Genomic DNA, 23,868 nt, shown 5'->3' on the forward strand with positions numbered 1-23,868 from the left:
GGGTCCCCTCTGATTGTTTTGAGCCACAGAAAATTTCCTTTAATTTGGAGGAAGCGGGAGTTCTTCTTTCATAATGTGAATATCAGAATTCTCTGCTCACCAGTGACTAAGAGTGTCTGAGGCCTGTGGGTGTAGCGAGCACTTATATATCAGGCCTTGCTGTCTTCCGGTGACAGCAAACACCCGGGCTAGGACACACACACACAGGGCGGGAGCATGGCCAGCCTACAGACCTCGCTCCTGGCTGCTTTCATCCTCCTTGCTACGGTACTTCCAGCAACTGAGGCAGGTAAGGCCGGGGCGAGGGAGGGCTCCCTGCAGAAGCCAGGGACGCACCCCGGGGCACCTTCCCTGTGTAGCGGAAAGAACAGCGGACTGAGAGCAGGTACCCCAGTCTGCTGCTGGCTCTTGAGCTAGTCCCAATGCTTCTCTGGGCCTTGGCTTATCCATCTATGAAATGGGTAGTCTTAAAGGATTGAGTCTAGGATCTGTCTCAGCCGGATTAGGGGTTCTGATAGTCATGGTCTGGGGTCCTCTATGACAGAGAACTGGAGCATAGGGCCCTTGGGGTATGGAGAAGGAGCTTCCAAAGATGGGCGGCTGGGGCGGGGGACAGGAGGTGGGGCAAAAAACATTCCCTTGGAAAGCTGGTCCTGCCCTCCCACTACCCCATTTCTGTTCCAGAATCTGCCCTTAACCCTGGGGTCCTGGTTTCTCTTCTCCATGCCAGTGTAAACGCTCCTGCTGGGTTGGGTGGGGAAGGAGCACTGGACTGGGAGTCAGGCAGCAAAGAACAATAATTGCTCAGTGACTGGGTTCCTGAATGCTTTTCCTGCATTAACGCCCCACAAAGTCAGTGCAAGTATTACCCTCTTGGTCAGGAGAGGAAATTGAGCCTCAGAATTGTTAAATGACTCTCCTAAAGGGGTCTGGTGATTCGGGGCAGAGGGGACTTTTGTGATTGGGTTCTGTCCGAGCCCTTGTCCCGACTCTCCAGGGTTGTGCTGTGTAACCACAGTCCCCATGAAGAGGGTTAGGGTGGATGCGAGCTGAAGAAGGTTGCCTGGGATCACATCAGAAGGCCCATGCGACTCAGCAGTGCTGGGGCTGGGAGCCCAGCGTGGCTCACAAGCGCCTAGGTGATGCTGATGGTGGCCATGTGTGGACCTCACCTTAAAGAGCGAGGCTCCTTCCTGTTCAGAGTCTCTGGGTCCCATCTGGATGCTTAGGGCAGCATAAATGCTCAGTTGTTTGAATCCCTCACTCACTGACCCAGAGTAATGACCTTGGGCCCTTAGTGGCTTCTCAGAGTCTCAAGGTCAGGGACATTGAGGGCTCAGAATCCCCTGGATACCAACCTTCCTCATGAGAACAGAAAAACTAGGCCAGAGGCTAGAGCTGAGGGACACCTCCCTGTGCCCAGCTAGTCTGTGACTCCTCTGAGCACCCCTTTCTCCCAGGCCCTTACGCAGCCAACGTGGAAGACAGCGTCTGCTGCCAGCGCTACATCCGTCACGCCCTGCCCTGGCATGTGGTGGATCATTACTACTCCACTTCGGACTCCTGCCGGAGGCCTGGTGTGGTGTGAGTAGGGCACTGGGGAGGCAGGGCCTCGGGGAGCCTGGCCGGTGTGGCCCAGGAGAGCCCGGGTGCAGGTGGGTGGGGGAATGCAGCTGGGCTTGCGATGCTAGCGGGAGTGCTTGGCTGAAATAGATGGGCCAGGCCAGGCTTGGGTGTGCCAAGAACGTTGTGTGATCATTTAAGAGCTATTATGGGGCATCTACGATATGCCAGGCAGTGTGCCAGGATCTGAGGATGCAGAGCTGAGTGAACAGGTGTTCCCCAGTATAGAGCTAAAGGGTCAAGGGCATGGGGTACAGGGTATAACGAGTGTGCCTGATGTCCCTGAGCCGATAAAGATGCTCCCATTGGAAGCATCTTGGGTCCTCCCCAAGGCCCTGGGAGTTACCCAAGGTAGCTATTCTTTCCAGAAGAAGACTATTAAGAACTCACACTTCCAGAGTGTTTGATCTGGGCCAGGCACTGTTCTGAGTGTTACTGGGTGGTCATTGACCCCCACAACATCGCTCTGAGGAGGTGCGATTATTCCCATTTTATAAATGGAGAAAGTGGCTCAGGGAGGGGAAGTGACCTGCTCAAGATGGCCCAGCCTCAGGGCTTTCTCCTTCTTTGCTTCTTTCTCTCAGTGTCTTGTGTCCTGACACCCCGTGTCTGTCCCTGAGACTGCACCTGTCCTTCCTGGGGCAGCCCCCAGCTGCTGCTCCGGTCTCGCAGAGCCTGCTGCCAAACCACACATTCGGGGGGGGGGAGGTTGGGCTGGGGGACTCATGACATCTTTGGGGCTCCGTCACCTTCTCATCTTCCTCCTCCTCGAGCACTCATCTTCAGCCCTCAGAGGGGTGAGCAGGCGAATAACAAAGAAAGCTGAAGCAGGGAACCCTCCCAGGGTTCTTGTCACTGCAGCTCTGAACCTCAGTTTCCTCATCATGATCCCCAAATGATGACTTTCACTTATTTTTATCAAATTTGTAGAGACTGCTTGTTAAGTGCAAGACACTGTTATAAACAGTTTATAAATAGTAACTCATTTAACCCTTGAAACAACCTTAGGTAGTAGGCACTGCTACAATCCCTTTTTATAGGTGAAACAATGGGCACAGAGAGGTTATACTAGCAGGGGTCTCAAACTCGCGGCCCGCCGAACAATTTTGTGCGGCCCGCAGACTAATCCACGAAGTTCAAAATATTTTGGATAAAATTAAGTAAGCCTAGGGGCCTACTTGTATTTTTCATTTCTCTAGCATCCTAGCTAGATATTAGCTTAGTTCACAGCAGTTGTGATGCGAACTACAGTTTCTGGTCGTTTTGTGACACTGAGTAAACTGCATATATGATTGTGCTTGTTGTACTGATTTTTTTTTTGTTTTCAACTGCAGTGAGAAAAGTGTTGCGTAACAGTTGCCTTTTGTAGACCTAGGGCGGCCCTGATCCGCACTGCAGCTTCTTTGTTCTTTCTGTTCGTTGGTGGTCTGTGGGGTGGGGCAGGTCAGGGAAGTAAAGGGAGCTAGGAGCCCCTTGGCACCAAGGACAGGCTTTCTTGAAAGGCAGGAAGGGAGTCCTGGGCTGGGGGATGTCCTACCGATCATGGTGGGGGCAGAGCGCCCCAAGGACTCCGCTTGCTGTTCACCACAGTTGCTGTGTGATGTTGGGCCAGTATTCACCTCCCTGTGCTTCGGGCCTCTCGGGGGGCCTGGGTGGGGACACTCTCCAAAGACACTGTCCCCTGCGAACCCCGTTCACAGTGAGCACAGTGAGCTAAGGCACCAGCACTTGGGCAGGTTGCTTTGTCCTCTTCCCTCAGCTCTGAAATTGTCCGACCTCGTAGGACTGTTGTCAGAATTTATTAAGAAAATCAATGTTAAGGGTTCAGGCAAGCTCCTGGCACAATTACAGTACCTAGTATCTGCTGTGCACTTCAGTTTATATTAACGCACCAAATCTCATCAAAATCCTAGGAGGTTGGACCATGATTATCATCCCCATTTTACAGATGTGGACACTGAGGATCTGAGAAATTAAAGGACTTGTTAACCAGTGGAAGAGCTAGAATTGGAACCCAGAAGGGCTGGCTCCAAAATTCATGCTCTTGGCCATTACCCAATACTCTCTCTCCCAAAGCTGTGTCAACAATGATCATGAGACTCTGGGGCATTCTATTCCCTAGCCGACCTGGTACTCAAGGCTGAGGCTGAGGGACTGAGGGTCTGGGAAGTTCTGCTGCTCATCTCTCTCTCTCTCCTCCTTAAGAAATGTGTTTGCATACAGCAGGTGGCTCATAAATCTTAAGCTACTCTATATAAGAGGTATTTCTATGGGCAGTAGGTGACTCGTAACTGCCAAGCTTTCTAGGGGAGGGGGTGGCATCTTCCCTGCATGCCTCAGACTGTCTCACTGTCTCCCTGGCATCTCCTCCTTCCAGCCTGGTAACCAGGAAGGGCTGGGAGATCTGCGCTAATCCCAGGTTGTCCTGGGTGAAGAAGGTGCTCCAGCTGCTGGACAGATGAGCAAGGGTCCTGCCCTGCTGACCGTGGCCGTGGCTCCTCCAGGAAGACTCGTGAAGCTCTAACTTCCTGTCATCATCACAGCTGTTCCCAGCCAGTGACGCTCTCTGCAATCCCTGGTCCCCGTCCCTGCAGCTGACAGCCTTCAACTGTCACTCTCATCTCCCCTCTTACTCCTCCAACCCATCCTCTGCCCCCCTAGTGGCCAGAGGGTCTCCTGCTTGAAACCCTTCCATGGCTCCCCACAGCCCTGGGCTGAGGTCAGATCTGCGCCTCGCACTCCTGCGCCCCGCATCTGGGTCCCGAGCTGCCTCCTGCCCCACCTCATTGCCTTCGGGCACGTTGGATTCCAGCTCCCTGTTCGCCAAACCCATGCCAGACGATTCTACCTCTGAGTCTCTGCCCGTGCTGCGCCTGACACCCAGAATGTCTCCCCCTCCCCTGCACACGCCTGACCCCACCGGCCCTCCAAGCCCTTGCTCAGCCGAAGCAGCCAGCAAATGAGTTCCACTTATTATTTTTCTTTTCTTTTCTTTTACCCTTAGGTTGACAGAGTCCATGTCTATCACTTTCTACCAAAGAATCCAAAGCGACACACTATTTCTAAGTAATAGAGTTTTATCTTTGAGGCTTCCGCTGGCCCTCTGCCCTGATTACAGCCTTCCCAGAGTTCTTGGGAACTTGGGAGCTGCTTGTCTTCCAGCCTCTCTGTGAGGACCAAAGTCCACACCTGAGTTACTTTTGTCTCCTGGCCTCCAGGACAGAGCACAGGGCCCGGCTCAGAATCAGGGTTCAACAAGTGGGTGCAGACTGAATCCATAAAAATAGTGTCCCTCTCCCACCCCCTGAAGGCCCTCACACATCAATACAGAGGCTCAAGGTCGTCCAGGGAGAAGTCAGCTGAGTCGATGGTGAAGCCTCTAATTTGTCCAGATTCCCTTTTCTTCCCCATTTTACCTATGTACTGGGTCTCTTTACCCTTCTTGCTTCCCTCAGGTTTTTACTGCTCCTCCAGCTTCCAAAAACCAAGCCTGATCTTTTCAGAGTCCCCCATTTTCCCTTCTTCTTTCCTCAAATGGCTGATAAGTGAATTCATGCTATGGTGTGAATGACTACCCTTGGCTTGGTATTACACGCTCTGGTTATGTTTGTAGGTGAAATGCTTAAGCGGCCAGATGGATGATGGGAAGAATTTTAGGAACTGTGTGGGAAGGGAACAAGGCAGAGCTTTTCTGGCCCCGGGACTGGGTATGTGGAGTATAGTTAAGTGAAAGAGCTGTGGGTGACGGTGGTTCCTTGGGGACAACAGAGTGCCCAGGTAAAGGAAATACGCTTATATTTCCTTTGCTTGTCCCTTTTCAAGGGAGCCTAGTGCAGCTCAGAGGGGTGGCTGTTGGCATGAGACCCCGAGGAGACCATCTAACCTCCCTGAACCTCACCTGAGAATGAGAATACCCATTTCACAGGGTTGCCATGGAGCTGAGTGAGGTCCAAGGTCCGGGCAATGACTTTGCTGGCCATAAAATTCAGTGTCTTCCAGGATACTGGAAGTGTTAACCTGACTGCTGTCCATGCACAGAGCCTTCAAATGTCCTGGGACTCCCCCTACCTTCCTGTCCTGCCTGCCTCTCAGACTTTCTAGAAAATAAATCCTCTACAACGGTGTCTGCTTTGTTCCTTGAGATTTGTTGCATCTGTGAGGTGGGGCAGGAGGCACCGTGCCCCTCCTTTCCAGTGGGAAAGCTCTTGACATTGACACATGAGCTGGCTTGCCCAAGAAAGTCACCTTGTGAGGGGGTGGGGAGCCAGGACTAGCCATGAGGCTATGAGCAGTAACTGCGCAGGTACCAGGAAGGGAGCCCAAACATCTGTCCCCCAGCCCCCAGCCCCCCCGGGACCACTGGTCACGAGGATCTGATGAAATCATTCACTCAGTCCCAAGTCTAGAGCTCTAAGCAGCGCAGTCACTCATTCAGTCATTCCTTCAATAATCCAACCTCAGCCTTTCTCCTTCAAGGGTAGACACGAAGGAAGAGGATTGTGTATTGGTCAGAAAAGCCCACTGTATGCAACAAACTTCAAAATCTCAGTGGCTCAATTCCATAGACCTTTTTATTTTTTCCTTCTCATGTGAAGTCCGTTCAGGCCTTCCTGGTCTGTGGGTGACCTTCCACATGATCACTCAGGGACCCAGGCTCCTTTCTTCTCATGGCCCCCTGCCCTCCTCTAGGGCCTGGACTTCTCTCCATCATCTAGCAGATGGGGAACGAGAACAGAGGTTTGTGGGAGGGCTTGATAAGCCAGATGAGAAAGAGGGGCTCATCCCTTCTGCCCACGCGCCATTGGTGGAACTCAGTCACATGGCCACCCTGACCACAAGGGATGCTGGGAAGCAGAGCCAAGCCGTGTGTCCAGGAGGCAAAGGGAGTGGGTTTGGGGAGCACCTAGCTCATCTGGTGCTGAGTTCCCCTGGGCCCTCAAAAGGGCCCACTTTCCTGGAGTTCCTGGACACAGCTCACTCTGCCGGGACAGCAGAAAGTACTTCTTCTCCCTCGGGGCACCGTATTTCCTCTGTGTAGACACCATTCCGTGGGCATCATGGCCCTATGCTCCCCCTCAGACCTGGTTTCACAGTGGGATTACCCGGTGGTAGCTCCAGACACCCAGAGTACCTGTCTGGGGTGGGGGCATGCAGGAAGACGCACTGGGCAGGGTACATGTCACAGATTCAGACAGACTAGGAACTCTCCCTGTCCGGGTGTCAAAACAAGTTGCCTCATCCCTCTGATCCTCGGTCTCTACCTCTGTGAATAGAGAGCACAAAAGCAGATGTCAGTGCAGGTGGCTGTGAGAACCTGATGAGGCAAGGAGACACCTACAGCCTGACAGTGAAATGGGCGAAGACTTGACTAGGCGTTTCTTCAGAGAAGACATGCACATGGTGCTCAACATCAGTAATCATTAGTAATGCAAATCGAAACCACAGTGAGATGCCACCTCTCACCCATTAGGATGGATCTTATCAAAAACAAAACAAAACAAAACCAAGGTTGGTGAGGGTGTGAAGAAATTGGAACCCTTGTGATTGGTGGTAGAAACAGTGCAGTCACTGTGAAAAACGGCATGGTGGTTCTTCAAAAAATTAAGCATAGGGCCCTGGCCAGTTGGCTCAGTGGTAGAGCGTTGGCCTGGTGTGCAGGAGTCTTGGGTTCGATTCTCGGCCAGGGCACACAGGAGAAGCGCCCATCTGCTTCTCCACCTCTCCTCCTCTCCTTCCTCTCTGTCTCTCTCTTCCCCTCCTGCAGCCAAGGCTCCATTGGAGCAAAGTTGGCCTGGGCGCTGAGGATGGCTCTATGGCCTCTGCCTCAGGCACTAGAATGGCTCTGGTTGCAACAGAGCAACGCCCCAGAGGGGCAGAGCATCGCCTCCTGGTGGGCATGCCGGGTGGATCCCAGTTGAGCGCATGCGAGAGTCTGACTGCCTCCCCATTTCCAACTTCAGAAAAATACCAAAAAAAATAATAATAATAATAAGCATAGGATTAGCATCTGATCCAGTAATTCCACTTCTGGGAATATGCACAAAAGAATTGAAAGCAGGGACTCAAACACATATTGGTACACCCATGTCTAGCACAGCATTCCCCACAATAGCCAAGAGGTGGAAACAACCCAAGTATCCATTGAAGGATGAATGAATAAGCAAGCTGTGTGTTACATACATACAACAAAATATCAATAGTATTCCGTCCTCAAAAGGAAGGACATTCTGACACCTGCTACAACACGGATGAACCTTGCAGACATTACGGTAGGTGAAATGAGCCAGTCACAAAAGACAAATATTGTATGATTCCTAGAGTTGTCAAACTCATAGAGACAAAAAGTAGAATGGAGATTTCTGGAGGCTGGGGGAGGAAGACATGGGAGCTATTTAAGGAGTCCAGAGTTTCAGTTTTGTGAGATAAAAAAAGTTCTAGAGATGGATGTGGTGATGGTTGCACAACAATGTGAATGTGCTTAATGCCACTGAACTGTCATCTTAGAAATGGTTAAGATGGTTCATTTTACGTTATGTATACTTCACCACAATAAAGAGAGGGTGTGGCCACTTGTGGGCCAGAGGAAGCACCAAGTGCATGTGGGAACCCTCCTTAGTGGTTAGAACCGTGCGCCGGGCAGATTTGGGTGGGGGCAGGGTAAAGCTAGGTGAGGCTGAACCCTAGGGTCCCTGGTGGTGGCCACCTCAGTGGCCATCCTGTCCTTTCTACCATCCTGGGACCCCGCAGGAGTGCCCAGGGCTCCCTGCCCTGTTCCCCGCAGCTGTTTCTGTTCTGCTTCCAGGGCCAGTAGGGGGAATCCCGCCTGTCCCACAAGACCAGTGCAGGCTGCCTGCCCTCTGGGGCACCCAGGAAGGTATGGGCAGGGGCCCCTCCATTGCCCCCACCCCACTGACCCTCAGGAAGCCCTCTTTCTTACTGCCCAGCTGCTGCTCCACTTTTCAACCACGCATGCAGCTCAACTTATTCCTCAGTCCCTTCCCAGCTCCTCTTCGCCCCTGAACAGCATCCCCACCTCTCACTCCAGTTTCCAAGTGTCTAACGGCAGCCTCTCTGTCTGGTCCTCCCTGGGAGCCAATGGCACCAGACCATTCCCTGTCCCCTGCATAGGGCCAGCACTCCCCACCCCCACCTCGGTCAGGCTTTTCCCTCTGCCTGAACGGTCTGTGAAGATCCTGCAGGTTACTTGTGAATCACAAAGAAGATGTTTCTCCAACAGAGATGTACAGCGGAATAACCTGTCTGTTGTGGTGGACGTGATGTGCAACACCGCGTTACTCATAGGGAATCCTGGCCAAGAACGTGGCCGGGATCCAATTGAGCCCGTCGATCTGACAACTCCCGTTTACAGGAAATAACATAGGATAGGGGAACTAATTAGCTGACATCACAAGGACATAATGAGGTAAATTAAGACAAGGTCTTGATGCGTTAGAAAGTCAATGTCATGAACGTGTCGGGGGGTCAGGTTGTAGAATAAAAGAACCATACGCTGTTGTGCATAAACCGAGATCGGGTCCTGCTTCAAAAGTTAAAGGAGGAAACAGGCAGGAAGGGGGGAGGAAGGGGGGAATAGAAGAAAGAGAAGAAACGAAACACTTTTGGAACAATTGGAGAAATTTAACATTACCTGAAAAGTACGTGACATTGGGATGATTATTCGTTTTAAAGGGTGGGATAATAGTCTCTCACCTTATACGAGACAGTGGCTTGACACTAGAGAGAGGCACGCTGATGTGTGTCAGGGCAATGCATCGGGCATCCATAATTCACTTTGAAACGGCCTGGCCAAAATAAAAGAGGAAGTAAATATAGAAAAATGCTAAATGTTGAATTTAGGTGGCAGAGATATGAGCATTCTTTTATTGTTTAAACATTTTCAAATAATGTTATGAAAGAAACAAAACAAAACTCTGCCCCTCTTCTGAGTGAAACACTCCCTTTCTCTCTGCCTTCTTAGATGCCTGGATAAGAAGAAGAAAGTCCCTCCCCCAGGACTGGCACCTTCTTCTGCCTAGCTGGGGCCCCCTGGGGAAAGGCTTTTGGCTTATGACTTCGCCTCTGGGTCCGCTGTCCCACCACAGCGCCAGAAACACACCAGGGCTCAGTAACAAACTCTAGTAGCTTCTGTGTGCCAGCCACGGTGAAAGTCTTTAGTTTTATTAACTCCTCCAGTGACTGATTTGGTGAGGTGTCTATTAGCATCCCATTCTACAGATGGGAAAGCTGAGGCCCAAACAGGTTAAGTCACTTGCCCAAGGTGCTACCCCTCACAGGTGGTGGAATCATGTTTGGCTACAGGTCTGGCTGAGCTGAAAGCCTGGATACTGTGTTTGAATTGAATCTAAGCCCATTTAATCTTTAATACCCTGATGAGGTCGGTAAGGGGACCTATTCCAATTTTATGAGAGGAAAAAGTGGGCCAGAGAGGGCAGGAGACATACGCAAGGGCTGAGCAAGGAAAATCAGTGATGGTCTCTGTGTTTTGGCATCTGTTACATGCTAGGCTCTGAACCAGCACCTTATTGGCATAAACTGGCTTAATCTTCACAGCAGTCTTCAAAGTGGAAGTGAAGAGAGGTGGGGTAGCCTGGTGTTCTCTTTTCTGGCTGGTGATTCTCAGAAAATTTCTTAACTTCTGCATGCCTCAGTGTCCCCATCCATAAAACGGGGCCATGTCAATGGTATTGGGCTTACACCCTGGGTTTGTTGTCACGATCATGTGATTTAGTCATGCAAAGCCCTTGAAACAGGGGGCGGCCCATGCTGGGGGTGTTCCTCCTTGCCGAGCAACATCCAACCTCTGAGACCCACACCCCAAGCAGCCTTACCGTGCTTGGGTGAGAGAGGTCCCCAAACCTTGGGAGCCAACTATAACCCCTCTGCACAGCCCAGCCTAGACCAGCTGGCTCCGTAGCCTGGGGCAGTGGCTCCCAGAGTAACTGGTTTCAGGTGGCTGGCAGCCCAGAGACAGCTGGATGGGGCAGGTTCACGGTTCCCCCCTGGCTCCAGGCTGTGCCGCGGCTGACTTCGGGGAAGTTGCTGGTGGAGCCGCTTTGCAGAGCCCAACCCCTGCAGGCATTCACACCGGCCTGCAGGGTGCGGGGCTGCTGCCTGGTCATGCCTGGTCCTGCTGTCACGGCAAGTCACAGCTGCGAAGCTCCCTCCTTTGTGGACCCAGCTCTCGCCTTGTACAGGTGAGCACTGAGGCGCCAAGAGAGGCAGGGGACACCGCAGAGTTAAGGATGCGCTGCGCGCCGAATTACGAATTACCGCAGTGCGGTTGGTAGCTGCGTTGTTTACAGGGGCCAGAGCCGAGAGGGGAGTAGGTTCAGAGGCCGAAAGGACAGGCAGGGGGGCTAGAGACAGGGAGGCCCTTTCTGTGTCCTGAGCTTCCTACCTCCCTGCTCACGCCTGGTCGTCTCTTCTGTAGCAGGTTTCCCCCCTGATTCTCTCTGTGACCTGGGGTGATTCTGCCCCCTCCCTGGGCCTCAGTTTCCCCATCTGCCCTTATGATGTAGGACTGGATTGTTCTTTCAGCAAACGCTTACTCTACCAAGCCCCTGTCTACCAAGCTCCAGGCTGGGCTTGGGGGGATGCACTGATGATCAAGCTTCCCCAGGAGATGGGGTTTTCAGGGATAACGGCCGGGATGGGAGCGCTTCCCAGACTGGCAAGGCCCTGGGTCCCCCTGGTTTGCTGGCAGCCAGCCGTCTCAATTTTCTGTCCTTCATTTATTGCCCACTGAGGAGCCAGGGCCCCAGGCCGGACCGAAGGCCATGTGCCTGCTCCCAATAAGGAGGTGACCGGCCGAATGGGAAGGGAGAAGGCCCTTTGAACCCTCGCAGCCGTGCTCTAGCCTCCCTGGCAGGCAGGCTGGGGTTGGAGGAGGCGTCGTGAGCAGCCAGCCCAGTACCACCCCGCACCACCCCGCCCCCTGCCGTGGGCTCTCACTCAGAGCCGAGCCTTCCTTCCGTTCCTTGGCAACATCCTGAGGAATCCAATGGTTCCCTGCCTTTCCCCTCCCACTGCCTGCCTGAGGGAGGCGGAGGCACTCACTATAAAAGAGCTAGAGCTTCATTGTAAAAGGAGCTTCATCGGCGACGGTGGCGGCCAGGCGGCGCGGGACAGGACTGAGCCGCCTGCCCGCCCGCCCGTCTGCTGTCTCCTTTCCTGGGTCCGTGCCTAGACCCCCGCCTGCCCTCAGCCATGGCTTCCCCGCTGCTCTCCTGGCTGCTGCGCTTGGCTACCCTCTGGCATCTAACCATGCTGCCGGCTGGTGAGTGGGCTGGACGGGGCACGAGCGGGATAGGGGAGCCCCCACCCCACCTCAGCCCCGCAGGCCTGACATCAGGGCACCCGACCCTTCCTGGGGAAGGCTGAGGTCTGCGGCAGCCCCCGCCTGAGGGATGTGATCTGTGGGAGGTGCAGCGTGGCCATGAGGGGGTTCTCCTCCCCGGGGAAAGGTCTGGCTCACTGGGTGAGGTGGCTGCTGCCCGGAGCACAGGAAGCAGGTGGGAGGCACAGGGGCACCTGGTGCGGGTGCCAGGAGGGCGGGGCTGGGTGGGAGCAGCCAGAGGAAGCTCCAGGTAGGAGCCTTGATGGAAACCCAGGGTTAATATGTAACCCGAAGTCCAGACTCCTGGTCCCTGGCTAGGCCACGGTGGGGACTTTCTCCTTCCCTGATTCTAAGGCCATCGCAGGAGTAAGGTCCCAGGGCCAGTGGAGGTCAAGGTCATTGCAGCTTCTAGGGTGGGCGCATCACCGTTGCTCTGGTCTGTGAGCCCCAAGCCCCCTCCTGTGTCTTTCCCATGGTACCGTCCAAGCAGAGCTGAGAAGATGTCTGCACCTCCAGTCCCTTGCTTTCTGGAGCCTGGGACCTGGTAGGCCACGCTACAGCCATCCCACCTGCCAGGAGTAAGACGGAGGCCCAAAGAGGTTTAGAAACTGGCCTGAGGCTGCAGAGCCCGCAGTAGGACAGGAGAGGGTGGGGTTGGCTGCAGGAGGGAGAGTGATGTGGGCTCACCCCCTCCGAGGGCCACACGGTGTCCTCGGAGAACCGAGCAAGTCAGCCCCATCCTCAGGGAGAGCCCAGGTCATCCGGCAGGTGGAGGCTCAGAGAGGGCGGCAGCCTGCCTCAGGGCACACAGTGAGCCTGGGAGAATGAGCACCAGTCTCCAGCTTCCAGAACAACTCCACGGAGCCAGCTGCTTCCGAGTCCCTTTGCGTGGGGAAAACCCACCAGAGGGACGAGGAGCAGGTGCATGGGGGTAGCCAAGTTCTTCTGGCTTCCCGCTTCCTGGGCTTGAACCTTGAGGCCCACGGCGCTTGGAGAGAGTGAGTCAGATGGAAGGTCTTTGCCATGACCCTGGCAGGGGTCTTGCCTTGGTCGCAGCGACTGCCCCTTTGGATATAGTTATTGCCGCCTGTGTCGTGAGGACCAGTGCCTCAGAGTGCATTTTGGAAGTGGGAAGAAGAGGAAGATCATTTATACTCAGCCGGGGGTGGAGGTGCGGCGCTCCTATGCTAGGGTGGAAAGGAGGTCCTGGATGCTAAGGCTTCAGGACCGCCAGGTTCCTGTCCTAATCTTAGTCACCGTCTTTGCTGGGAAATACCTACCTTACCTCCACCTTCCTGAGCCTCCGTTCTCCTCCTGTAACAATGGGCATCCAGCCAGGCTCACCTTAGAGGTCCTTACCCAAGCTGACATTTATGGCTCTGAGAACGCCCCCCTCCCAGAGCCCCTGCAGGACTAGGGGGTGGTCCATAAGCCAGAGAGACCCTGAGGGGGGCTGGGGGCTTCATGGCTGCTGCCCTGGCAGGTGCAGGGCAGCTACGTCAGTTCCCAAATGTGGGTTTGCGGGGCTGTGTCAGGCAAGCAGGAGGCTCCTCTGCTTTATATAACCAGCCTGCAGATACAAGTCAGAGCAGAGCACTTTCTCCCCAAGCACTGACGCATTCACTCCCACTCCAGCTCCGGCAAAAAAGAGAAAAAAAAAACCCTGCTTTAAGCTGCTGTGGTCTGCCCCCTGCTCAGCGATGGGGGTGGCCGGGGAACACGGGGGAGGATAAATTCAGGGTGTCAGATCCAGGTTTCTGTAGAATTTAAATGAAAATTCACCTGTTTCTCCATTGGTTAAGATTTTCTCTGTCACATAGTGCTCCCGTGTGCAATTTCTTGACCGAACAGATATTTATTGGGCGCTTTCTGTGTGCCAGGCACTGTTCTTGGTGCTGAGACCACATCAATGAATAAAACTGCCCAAGATCCCAGCCCCTAGGGTGTGAACATCGAATGCTGAAGACGGACAATACGCAGAACAAATCAGTAAATGACTGAATCTGTGATTGATTTTTTTTTTCAAAAGAGAGTGGGGTGGGGTGGAGGGAAGGTGTTGGAATTTTAAGTTAAGGGGTCAGGAAAGCCTCTCTGAGGAGGGGGTACTGGGGGAGGTCAGGGAAGGGCTGCGTGGATATTTCCAGGGCAGTGGTCCTCAGTGGGGAGTGTTTGCCCCCCCCCTCGGGGAATATTTGGCAATTTCTGGAGATAAATTTGGTTGCTACAAATGTCTCAGCATTTTTGATTTGTGGATGCTCTACCTTAGAGAGTAGAAGCCAGGGATGCTGTCGAACGGAAGCAGGACATAAGACAGCCCCCATGACAAAGAGCTATGTGGTCCAAAATACCAGTGGTGTTTGCTGTTAAGGAAGACTGCTCTGAGGGTTCAGATATTTAGAACTATTTATTCTCACAGCCACCCCATGAAGCAGGTATTATTGTGCCCATTTTACAGGTAAGGGAATCGAGGCTCAGAAAGCCTAAGTGACTCATCCAGGACACACAGCTAGCATTGGCTCATGCCCTCTCTCTCTCACCTTCCTCAGAGACCCAGACATTCCTGTCCCTTCCTGTCCTGAGGACCAGCCTTAGAGACACCTCCTCCAAGAAGCCTTCCTGATTACTTGTAGTTGGAAGTGGTCTCTCGCTCACATAAACCCCAGCACAAAAAAAAAACCCCAAACAAACAACAACAAAAAAAAAACCAAACACCCAGCACAGTTGGGATGTGTTTGGAACATGTGTTTCTACCCGGCGGTTAAGGCAGCCTGTACAAGTAGGGTGTCTAGGGCTTGGGAAGACAAGCAGATCTGCCACTAGGCCGCTGTGTGGCCTTGGGCATGTCATCTCACCTCTCTGAGTCTCAGCTTCTGCGCCTGTGAAATTGGGATAACAATGCTCCCTTAGCAGGGAGGTTGAGAATTAACAAGAGCAGATGCGTGTGTGCTGAGCACAGGCTCTAATACACAGTACGTGCTCAAATGCGAAATGTCCTGATCCTCTGTGGGTGTTTTTTAGCTGTCCCTCAGGCTGGGAGCCTTCGGAAGGCAGAGACGGGCCTCGTTCATCCCACTGTTCCTGGCAGGGCTAGCATTTGTTGGTTGACTGAGCAAACACAGTGACCCTAATAGCATGTACTGGGATTGAAGTTATCTCCCCAAGCTCAGCACCAACACCTGTGGGAGAAGAGTTCAGGGTTAAGAACCAGAGGACCTGGGTCTTTGTAGATATTCAAAAGTAGTTCAAATAAATGTTGGCTGAATCAGGACATGATGGATGGATGGATGGATGGATGGATGGATGGATGGATGGATGCATGCATGCATCCGAAGGATGGGTGAGTGGACTGGTGTGCTATGGATAAGAGGATAGATGAGAGGAGATAGAGAATGAGTGGCAGATGAACAGATGGTAGGTGGGTGAGTGGGGGATGGGTAGATAGATGGATGGGGGAGTAGGGATAAGTGGGAGGTAGACATGTGGGTGGATGTGGAATGGGTAGGGGATTGACAAAGGGGACAGATGGATGGAAGGAAGGATGGATGAATGGATGGATGGATAAGTGGGTGGACAGATAAGTAGTAGATTGAGACATTATTTTGTTTAGTGAATATTTATTGAGTATCCACCTTGTGCTAGAAAACATTATGACACCAAGACACACAAGTCCATACACTCTTGAAACTCATGTGACAATAAATGACTGGCTGGCTGGAAGCATTATCTCCACCTACAAGAAGGAAAACTTCAGTTCCAAGAAGAAAATCCTCCTTGGGTATTTTTTTTTTCTCCTTGGGTATTTATACAGTCTTCCCTGGCCAAGAACATCTAGACACCTTGGCAGAGGATGGGGACGTTGGGGACAGGCTGATGGTGGCTCCTTAAAGCCCCAGAGGTACGCAGTGACCTTCCCCATCCTGGGAGGTTGAGTCCAGGGAGCAAACTGACTTTATCTAACTTACCCAGATTCCGGGAGCTTCCCCCACCCCGCCTGAGGCATGTGTGCATGCCCACAGGCCTGTGTCTGTGCTTGGGCAGTGTTCAGGTGCAGTGCTAGGACCAGCTGGGGCCTTGAGGGCCCTGCGGAGCTGGATGAGGTCGGGCTGCTCTCTCTACTCCACTGCCGTGCAAATTCTGGCCTCTGGACTTTTTTAACACCCTCCAGGGTCTTGCTTCTGCTGCATATACCTTGACCCAGAACTGAAACTCAGCCTCTTCCTCAATTTTTACATACCCTTGCCCAGCTTACACCAAGCAGCTGCGATAAATTTTGCCGAAGATTTTAAGGGGAGGGGGAGACGGAAAGGCAACGTGAACAACTTCAAATGTTTTTATAAAATATTTGGGTTCTCGGCTGTCTGTGGAGTCCCCCTCACCCTGCCTGGGGTTTCTCTCTGACTCCCTGTGGTAGGAAGCCCTCTGCAGACCCCTGCTCCCCACTCTGCTCCCACCCCATGCACCTACTCCTTCCGGCTCCCCCAGCTTGCCCTGGGGTCTCCAAATGGCCCATTCAATTAGTTCCTCTCAGCCACTTCTCTCAAACTCATCCTGGCGCCTATTGACAGGACAAAGGATAGTCACCCCTCCCCACAGTGTCCATAGCAGGTAGTTGTACTCACATATTCAAAATTTTTTATTAATATTATCTGCTATGTGGTCTTGGTTGTATATATGTGTTTGTGTGTAGGGCGATGTGTGTGTATATATATATATATATGCCATTGTGTTGGTGTGTGTGTGCGCTTGCACACGTGCGCGTACGAGCACATGTGAGCAAGTCACAGGTAGGCACATGAGATGTGGATGGAGAGAGATCGATGTGTCTCAGAGGTCATGGAAATCCATGAATATGGACAGTTTGAGAGGGGGGATGGAATGTATATGTGTGTGGGGGAGGGTGAGCTGAGCAGGTGACATACGGGGGTAAAGGCAACAGGAGGTTGGGATGGGCTGCTGTGTGACCTCAGGCAGAGCCTGTTCTATCACTTGCTGTCTGTGGGACCCCAGTTACAGATCCCTGTAACTCTCAGGCACAGTCTCCTCTGCTTACAACAGAGCAAGCATGGCAACTTCATTTTTAAAATTAAATACTACGTGCCAGGTCACCCTGGCTAGTTGGCTCAGCAGTAGAGCATAGGCCTGGTGTGTGGAAGGCCAGGGTTCGATTCCCAGTTGGGGCACACAGGAGAAGCGACCATCTGCTTCTCCACTCTTCCCCCTTCTCTCTCTCTCCCTCCCTTTCTTGTAGCCATAGCTCGAATGGCTCAAGCAAGTTGGTCCCAGATGCTGAGGATGGCTCCATGGCCTTGCCTCAGGCACTAAAATAGCTTGGTTGCCAAGCAACAAGGCAGCAGCCCCGGATGGGCAGAACATCAGCCCCAGAAGGGTGTTGCTGGGTGGATACCAGTTGGGGCTCATGTGGGAGCCTGTCTTTCTGCCTCCTCGCCTCTCAATAAAAAATTAAAATAAATGAATAAACACTATGTGCCAGGCAATAAGAGCTTTTTAAGTAAGAAAGAATTCACTTGAATGAGTGCTCACAACAAGGCTGTGAGGTAGATACTATCCTTGTCTTTATTTTACAGGTGGGGAAGACTGAGGCATAGAGAGATTTGGCCAAGGATGGGACTGGGGGTGGGGGCAGAGTAGGAGGCTGAGACCAACAGCCTTGTAGGCCAGGAGTGCAGGGCATCGGTTCTTGGGTGGTGTGGCTGGGACAAACTGTTACGGGGCTGGGCAACCAGATGCCCCTGGACAGTCCTGCTGACTGGGGGCCTCTGTGGGCTCAGGACAGCACCACGGCATGTCAAAATGCAGCAACACATGCAGCGGGAATTGGACCCCGAAGATCCCTTTGAAAAATCTCGCCAGCTTTCAACGAAATGAAGCATCCTGCCGCAAATCCGCCATCATGTAGGTATTCTCTCCCAGCCTCTGCGTTCCTGTCAGGCCCTGGGGGTGGTCCTTTGCTAGTCCCTGTCCAAGTCGTCCCACACCTACCCGGACCCCTGGCCACGGGCCTCAGCAAATGCTCTCCTGCTTCTGGCCTGCTGGCCCCTCCTTGACCTTAATATCTGTGCCACATGCTAGGTGGGACGTGGCTTCCTGCGTGGCTCGTGGCCCAGAGCAGTCCTCAAGGGGCGGGCATTGCTCCCCGGCCAGAGTGTTCTGTGCAGCTCTGGAGCCTGCTGGGTTTCATGGGGAGGTAAAGCATGGTCTCAAAGTGCAGAGATGGGGTTCGGATCCTGGCTTTACCACGAGCAGGCCGGGTGGCCCCGGTTGCGTGGCCTGCCCTCTGTAGCATGGGTAGTTGACAGGATCAAAAAGACAATGCAGCCGAAGAGCCTGGCAGCGTGCCCAGAAGCTGCTGACAATGAGGGGGGCAGAGATTGTCCTCTCCGTTTGATAGACGAGGAAACAGCATCTCACTGAGACTCTGGGCAGGGGTCCGACCAAGCCAGCTCCCCCCATGGCCGTAGGGACCCCTGCCCATCTTGGCCGCTTGTTCCTCTGGGGTCCCTCTTGGGTACTGTTCAATCGCCCAGCCCTGAGGCCTTTCTTCAAGAAGGACTTTTGGGCCCTAAAGCGACACAGACCCAGAGGCCCTTTGAAATAGAGGCTCAGCTAAAGGAAGTCGTGCGCTGCCCATTAACTGTCCAGCGACTGTGCAGTTGCTTCAAGAGGGACAGTTGTGCTTCTCTCCGACATCTCCGCTTGCCCCATGCAGGACTAGACTGGCTTCCCCCATGTACCCCCCCACACACATTTGCTTCCGTTTTCTAAGGGAAAGAGAAGTGGGGAGCACCGAGGAGGAGATCTCAGCCCTAGGGTCCTATCGGTGCCTCTGGGGCCTACGGGGTCATGCTTGCTTCTTGGACTTCTGTGGCTCCCAGTACACTGGAGCATGGAGCATTTAGGTTACCTCTCTGAGCCTTGATTTCCTCACCTGTAAAATGGGGATGATCGTGGTAGCCACCTTGCAGGAGGGGTGAGAGGTTTAAACAGGCAAAATCCCGAGCAGCGGCCATGGCATGGAGCAAGGGCCCCATCAGCTCTGAGTTGTGGCCTCAGCAGGGAACTGGCCACACACAGCTTCAGAGGAAGCTCAAGATTTGGGTGGCATTTGGGGTCCCAACAAGGCTACAGTATGCATGCCTATAGCTCAATAAGTGTTTTTTTCAACCCAAAGACACACACTAGGAGAGAAGGGTAGAGGTCCAGAGGGCAGCCAGTAACTGAGGGAGAGGAAGAAGATGACATTGGGACATTGGGTCCTTTCCTGAGAGAGGAGGTCTCACCATAGGGCTTGCCAGCCACACACCTGGTGACAGAGAACACCTGTGACCTCTCCTCCCGATCAGAAGACTCACAGCCCAGAACTCCCGCCTTCATGGCAACCCCAATGTTATTAACATTGGTATTATTTTCAGCCCTTACTGAGCCCCTATGCTGAGCCAGGTGCTTTAGGTCATTTCTGTTTTATACAACAACACAGAAGCTGGGTGACCAACTTGTCCCTGTTTGCCCAGACTTTCTCACGAAAAGTCCTGCATCTCAGTTTTCCTGGGACAGTTGGTCACCCTACAGAAGGTAAGTATCTTATCTCCACTTCTCAGGTGAGGACAGAAAAGGCAAGTTACCCTAGCCAAGCTCACAGCTAGGAAATGGTGGGGGCAGGATTTCTGGCGAGGCCCGTTCACTTGCAGAGCCCCCGCATGACTCCCCCACGCCGCGTGGCATCCAGGCTCCACTGGGTCCCTGTCTCCCTTCCTTGTAGCCTGACGACCATCAAGAACAGAACCCTCTGTGCTAACCCAGAAGAAAAATGGGTCCAGGAAGCAGTGGAGCATCTAAAGAAGGCTGCTACTGCTTCCATTCAAAGTAGCGGCACATTTGAGAAGCAGATCGGCGCCACCAACACCCCGGCTGCCTCGGGAATGGACAGGTCTGCGGTCTCCGAGCCCAAAGCCACCGGGCAAAGCAGTAGCCAGGAGACACAGAAGGCCTTGGGGACCTCCCCAGAGGTGCCTATAGGAGTGGCTAGTTCCTGGGGGACCAGGTCCGCAATCACTTCAAAGGCTCCGGATGGAGAACCTTCCGCTGGGCCTGACAGAACTGAGGTTTTCAACGTCACCGTCGTCACCACCACTGTCACCACCACCACTTCTTGGCAGAGTTCTGCTTCCCAACCTGGCTCAGACCTCTGGGTTGAGGGAAGGGTCTCTGAAGCCACATCCGCCTCTTCCCCCTCCCCCCAGACCCCCTCCTCCCAGGCCCCCTCCACCCAGGCCCCCCCCACCCAGGCCGTCCCCACCCAGGCCGCCTCCACCCAGGCCCCCTCCGCCCAGGCCCCCCCCACCCAGGCCCCCTCCACCCAGGCCTTCCCCCCCCAGACTCCCTCCACGCAGGCCCCCACCATTTTACACACAGCCCCAGAGGACAGTATTGGGTCTGAAGGCCAACCTGTGTGGACCGATGGACAAGATCCAATGCCAGAGAACTCTCTAGGGTCCAAGGCGATGGGTCCCGTGTCAGCTCACACGGATGCTTTCATGGGGCCGGGCAGCATGCCCCATGTCTCTGTCCCTGACACCCAGGCGGCCACCCGAAGGCAGGCAGTGGGGCTGTTGGCTTTCCTTGGCCTCCTCTTCTGCCTGGGGGTGGCCATGTTCGCCTATCAGAGCCTGCAGGGCTGTCCCCGCAATGTAGCGGGGGACATGGTGGAAGGATTTCGTTATGTCCCCCGGAGCTGTGGCAGTAACTCTTATGTCCTGGTGCCAGTGTGAACTGCCCACCTACCTGTGTCCAGATGTTCAACTCAAACCGCTGCCTGGGCCCCCCCCCCCCCATTCCTACCTTCACCCAAGGGCCTGGCCTGAGCTGGATGATCACAGCAGGGAGGCAGGATCCTCTAGGTGGAACTGCTTCCGGTTCCTGGGCAGACCCCGGGAGGCCCCGTGGACCATCCTTGACCTGCAGAAGACAGAGGGAGTGGTCTCCGCAACTCACACCAATGTCCCTAAGTCAGAAAGCTCTCTGCTGCTGCTGGCCGGCTGGAGGTTCCCTTTGACCCTGTCCCAGCCTCAATGAACCATTATTTATTGAACGCTCATCTTCTCTGGTACCCTAAGAGGGTACCACGGTCATCCCCTCTTACAAGTGAGCCTCAGGCCAGGCCCTCCTGCCCGCTCCGTCCAACTTCATCGTGTCTCTTGGTCCCGCTGCAGTCGCCAGTCACCCCGGCCACCTGCGGTGCTATGTCATCTGTCCCCTGTACAGTCCACTCCCCCGCCGGGACTTGTCTTTTCTTGCATGAGGTGGATGTGGTGTTTGCTGGCACTGCTCTCAGCGAAGGCTCTGCCCTTGGTTGGGCGTCATGGGAAGGAAACATGAAGTGACCCAGTGGTGTTGATTTTTTCCCCCTCCTTGGTCTGGGCTGTGCAGCAAAGGAACATGGACTCTCGGTGTGAAGCCTGGGGTTCTAGTCCCAGGCCCGCCATCATCCATCCCTCTGGCTTCCCATCTGTGAAAGGAACGAGGGACAGCAAATACGTGGCAATAACCTGTACCCCTGGCGGGCATCACTAAGTGGTCCAGAGACCCCTTTGCCCAGACCCTGGGGGACAGCTTCACAACCGCCATCAGCAGGTTCACCAGTCTCTACCAGTCTGTGAGGCTGGCACACCGTGGGCCCTGTGACCTGGAGGGCCTGACAGCCCAGTCCTACCCTGTTGGAGGGAGTTGGCACCGTGGGCCCCCAGACTGGTACTTGTGGGGCAGAGATCAGTTTTGAAGGACACTTTCTGACTTTGGGAACGGCTCTTCTGTGACCACCAGGCTTGCGGGGACACTGAGACAGCCCTGGTGACATGGGACAGGCTGAAGGAGGTGGGCGTGCTGAGGCCCCACAGAAAAATCCGGGGAGAAGCTGGAGAGAGCAGTCACGCTCCGTGGCAGGGACTTGGGTCCAGCGGCTGGTTTTCCCACCTGTGGCCTGGGTTCCCATCGCCCTCTTGGGCTCCCCGAGAGCACTGTCCTGTGCAGTCTCCTCACCTTTGCCCCCACGGCAGGCAGGGCCAGGAATGTCCGGGAAGTTTCCCATGAGCTCAGACTCCACTGCTGATGCCTGAGGCTCTCGTGTTTATTTCTGAAAGGAACTCTGGCCCATGGGGCGGGGGGACCTGCGGGAGAAGGGAAGTTGTGGGACGAATTCAAGACTTTCTTTCAGCTGCTAAGGACTCCGGCAGGCCTGGGCGAGGCCAGAGGCTGGCTGGCTGGCCAGTGGCCCACAGTCAGGGCCGGGCCGGCAAGCCTCACTCCTCCGGGTCCCTGGGCAGTTCCCCACCTCCCTCTCATTGTCCCCAAGAGGTGACCCTTGCCCTGCACCTGAGAAACCTCCCATGGGCCGGGCTTCCTCCAGGTATACGTGACACATTTCTTTGCAGGTGATGGCTCAGCAGCAGCACAGCCCTGGTTTACAGAGAAAGGACGGCCTTCCTGCACACCCTGCTGGGCCGGCACCCCCTGTTTGGGCCTGGCTGGCATGGGGGCACTTTAGGGGGACAGCAGGTCCAAATGCACTTTTTCGGGCTCCTCGTGGCTGGGAGCCTTCAAGAGGCGGGGTCCCCATGATGGCGCTCCCCTCCTTTGTCAGAAAGCAGCTGGGGCAGCTGGCCCCCTTTCCGTGGACGTTGTTAGTCCCCCTAGCAGGACACGATCAAGGACCATTTGGGGAGGACTTTAGAAGGAACTGGTTGAGCCTTTTGCTTTTCCAACCCTATCCCCAATGTCTGTGCCATTTTGTATTTTACTACTAATAAAACAGAAAAGTCTTGTGAATCAAATAAAAGTGCTTTTTCTAGGGGAGGGTAGGCGTAGAGCCTCAGGAGGAATGGAACAAAGGAGGGGACAAGATGCCTTGTGTCAGCCCTGGAGACCCCTGTGTCTAGTCCTCGTGGAGCAGAATGGTAGACTCTTCTATAGCCAACAGGGGAAGGGCCCCCGAGGGCGGGGGGAGTGAGAAGGGCGGAGCCCTGCCCAGGCTCTGCTCCGCCCAGCTGTGCGGTGTCACCCTGCCACATGCTACCGAACCACCATCTTGGTGACCTAGTGACTCATGGGAGCAAACGGGGCCACATTTTCCTCGCTGCTGCCTTCACTCATTCATGGTCCAGATAAAGATTGATTACTTCTTAAAGGTCTTGGGTATCCATAGATATGACCCAAGTACCAACCTCCTGGTGGCCCCCAAGTCCTCCTTTGTCCCAGCGTGGCATCATAAAAGCTGCTGTGAACAGGTGTGTAGGTTGGGAACTGCACAAGGTACCACAGGCCGACTCCAAGCTATTGATACAGTATTTCATGGGTTCTAAGATGCACATTTTTTCACATCGTGAGATCTCTGGAATTAGGTCAATGACTTGTCATTAGCTTAATTAACAGTTCTCTTTTTTTTTAATTAGTTCATTAACTATCAGAATGTTCATTAACTTACATTCAATGGCATCTCAGATCCTATGTCAACAAGATGTCTTTAAAAATTAGAGGCAACATGAAAACCAGGAAATTACACACACAGACCCACTTTCCTCGGTTCACTCAGGTGACTCAGAAGGTCGGCCCCGCCCCAGGATGATGGTGGGCGGAGCCTGAACGGCAGATGGGACTGGCCAGGCTATGAGACCCCAGGTCTCTACCATCCCTTGCATGCAACCCAAAGACACTCCCGCCTGCTTCTGCCCACTCCCACCCCCAGGAAGGGGCTCTACCCAAAACCAACGTTGCAGCCCTGCAAGCTCTCCCCAACACCACCTCCTTCTCAGCACATAAAACACCGACAGGTTTGCGATGAAAATATTTGCTCCTGTCATTTGATAAAAAGGTTAAAT

The 23,868-nt window shown here is 53.9% G+C and overlaps 2 protein-coding genes across 2 annotated transcripts; both read left to right on the forward strand.

Annotated features, from left to right (window-relative positions):
* The first annotated feature begins 183 nt into the window (after positions 1–183).
* CCL22 (C-C motif chemokine ligand 22) lies at positions 184–5,738 on the forward strand. Its single transcript, XM_066242964.1, has 3 exons — positions 184–289; positions 1,461–1,584; positions 4,001–5,738. The coding sequence occupies exons 1-3, from the start codon at positions 217–219 to the stop codon at positions 4,083–4,085; spliced, it is 282 nt and encodes a 93-aa protein (XP_066099061.1). The 5' UTR covers positions 184–216; the 3' UTR covers positions 4,086–5,738.
* A 5,980-nt stretch (positions 5,739–11,718) lies between these two features.
* On the forward strand, positions 11,719–22,829 carry CX3CL1 (C-X3-C motif chemokine ligand 1). The gene is made up of 3 exons (XM_066243011.1): positions 11,719–11,920; positions 17,770–17,893; positions 19,758–22,829. Exons 1-3 carry the CDS (start codon positions 11,851–11,853, stop codon positions 20,764–20,766), a joined length of 1,203 nt encoding a protein of 400 aa, XP_066099108.1. The 5' UTR covers positions 11,719–11,850; the 3' UTR covers positions 20,767–22,829.
* The last annotated feature ends 1,039 nt before the right edge of the window (positions 22,830–23,868 follow it).

Source organism: Saccopteryx bilineata, chromosome 9, assembly GCF_036850765.1.
Source record: "Saccopteryx bilineata isolate mSacBil1 chromosome 9, mSacBil1_pri_phased_curated, whole genome shotgun sequence".
NCBI lineage: Eukaryota > Metazoa > Chordata > Mammalia > Chiroptera > Emballonuridae > Saccopteryx > Saccopteryx bilineata.

Excerpts from the sequence above, each read along its gene's own strand:
- CCL22 (XM_066242964.1), top strand. The coding sequence starts at position 217 with ATGGCCAGCCTACAGACCTCGCTCCTGGCTGCTTTCATCCTCCTTGCT. Across the intron at positions 290-1,460 it reads ACTTCCAGCAACTGAGGCAG|GCCCTTACGCAGCCAACGTG; the intron begins GTAAGGCCGGGG and ends CCTTTCTCCCAG. Across the intron at positions 1,585-4,000 it reads TGCCGGAGGCCTGGTGTGGT|CCTGGTAACCAGGAAGGGCT; the intron begins GTGAGTAGGGCA and ends TCCTCCTTCCAG.
- CX3CL1 (XM_066243011.1), top strand. The coding sequence starts at position 11,851 with ATGGCTTCCCCGCTGCTCTCCTGGCTGCTGCGCTTGGCTACCCTCTGG. Across the intron at positions 11,921-17,769 it reads TCTAACCATGCTGCCGGCTG|GACAGCACCACGGCATGTCA; the intron begins GTGAGTGGGCTG and ends CTGTGGGCTCAG. Across the intron at positions 17,894-19,757 it reads TGCCGCAAATCCGCCATCAT|CCTGACGACCATCAAGAACA; the intron begins GTAGGTATTCTC and ends CCTTCCTTGTAG.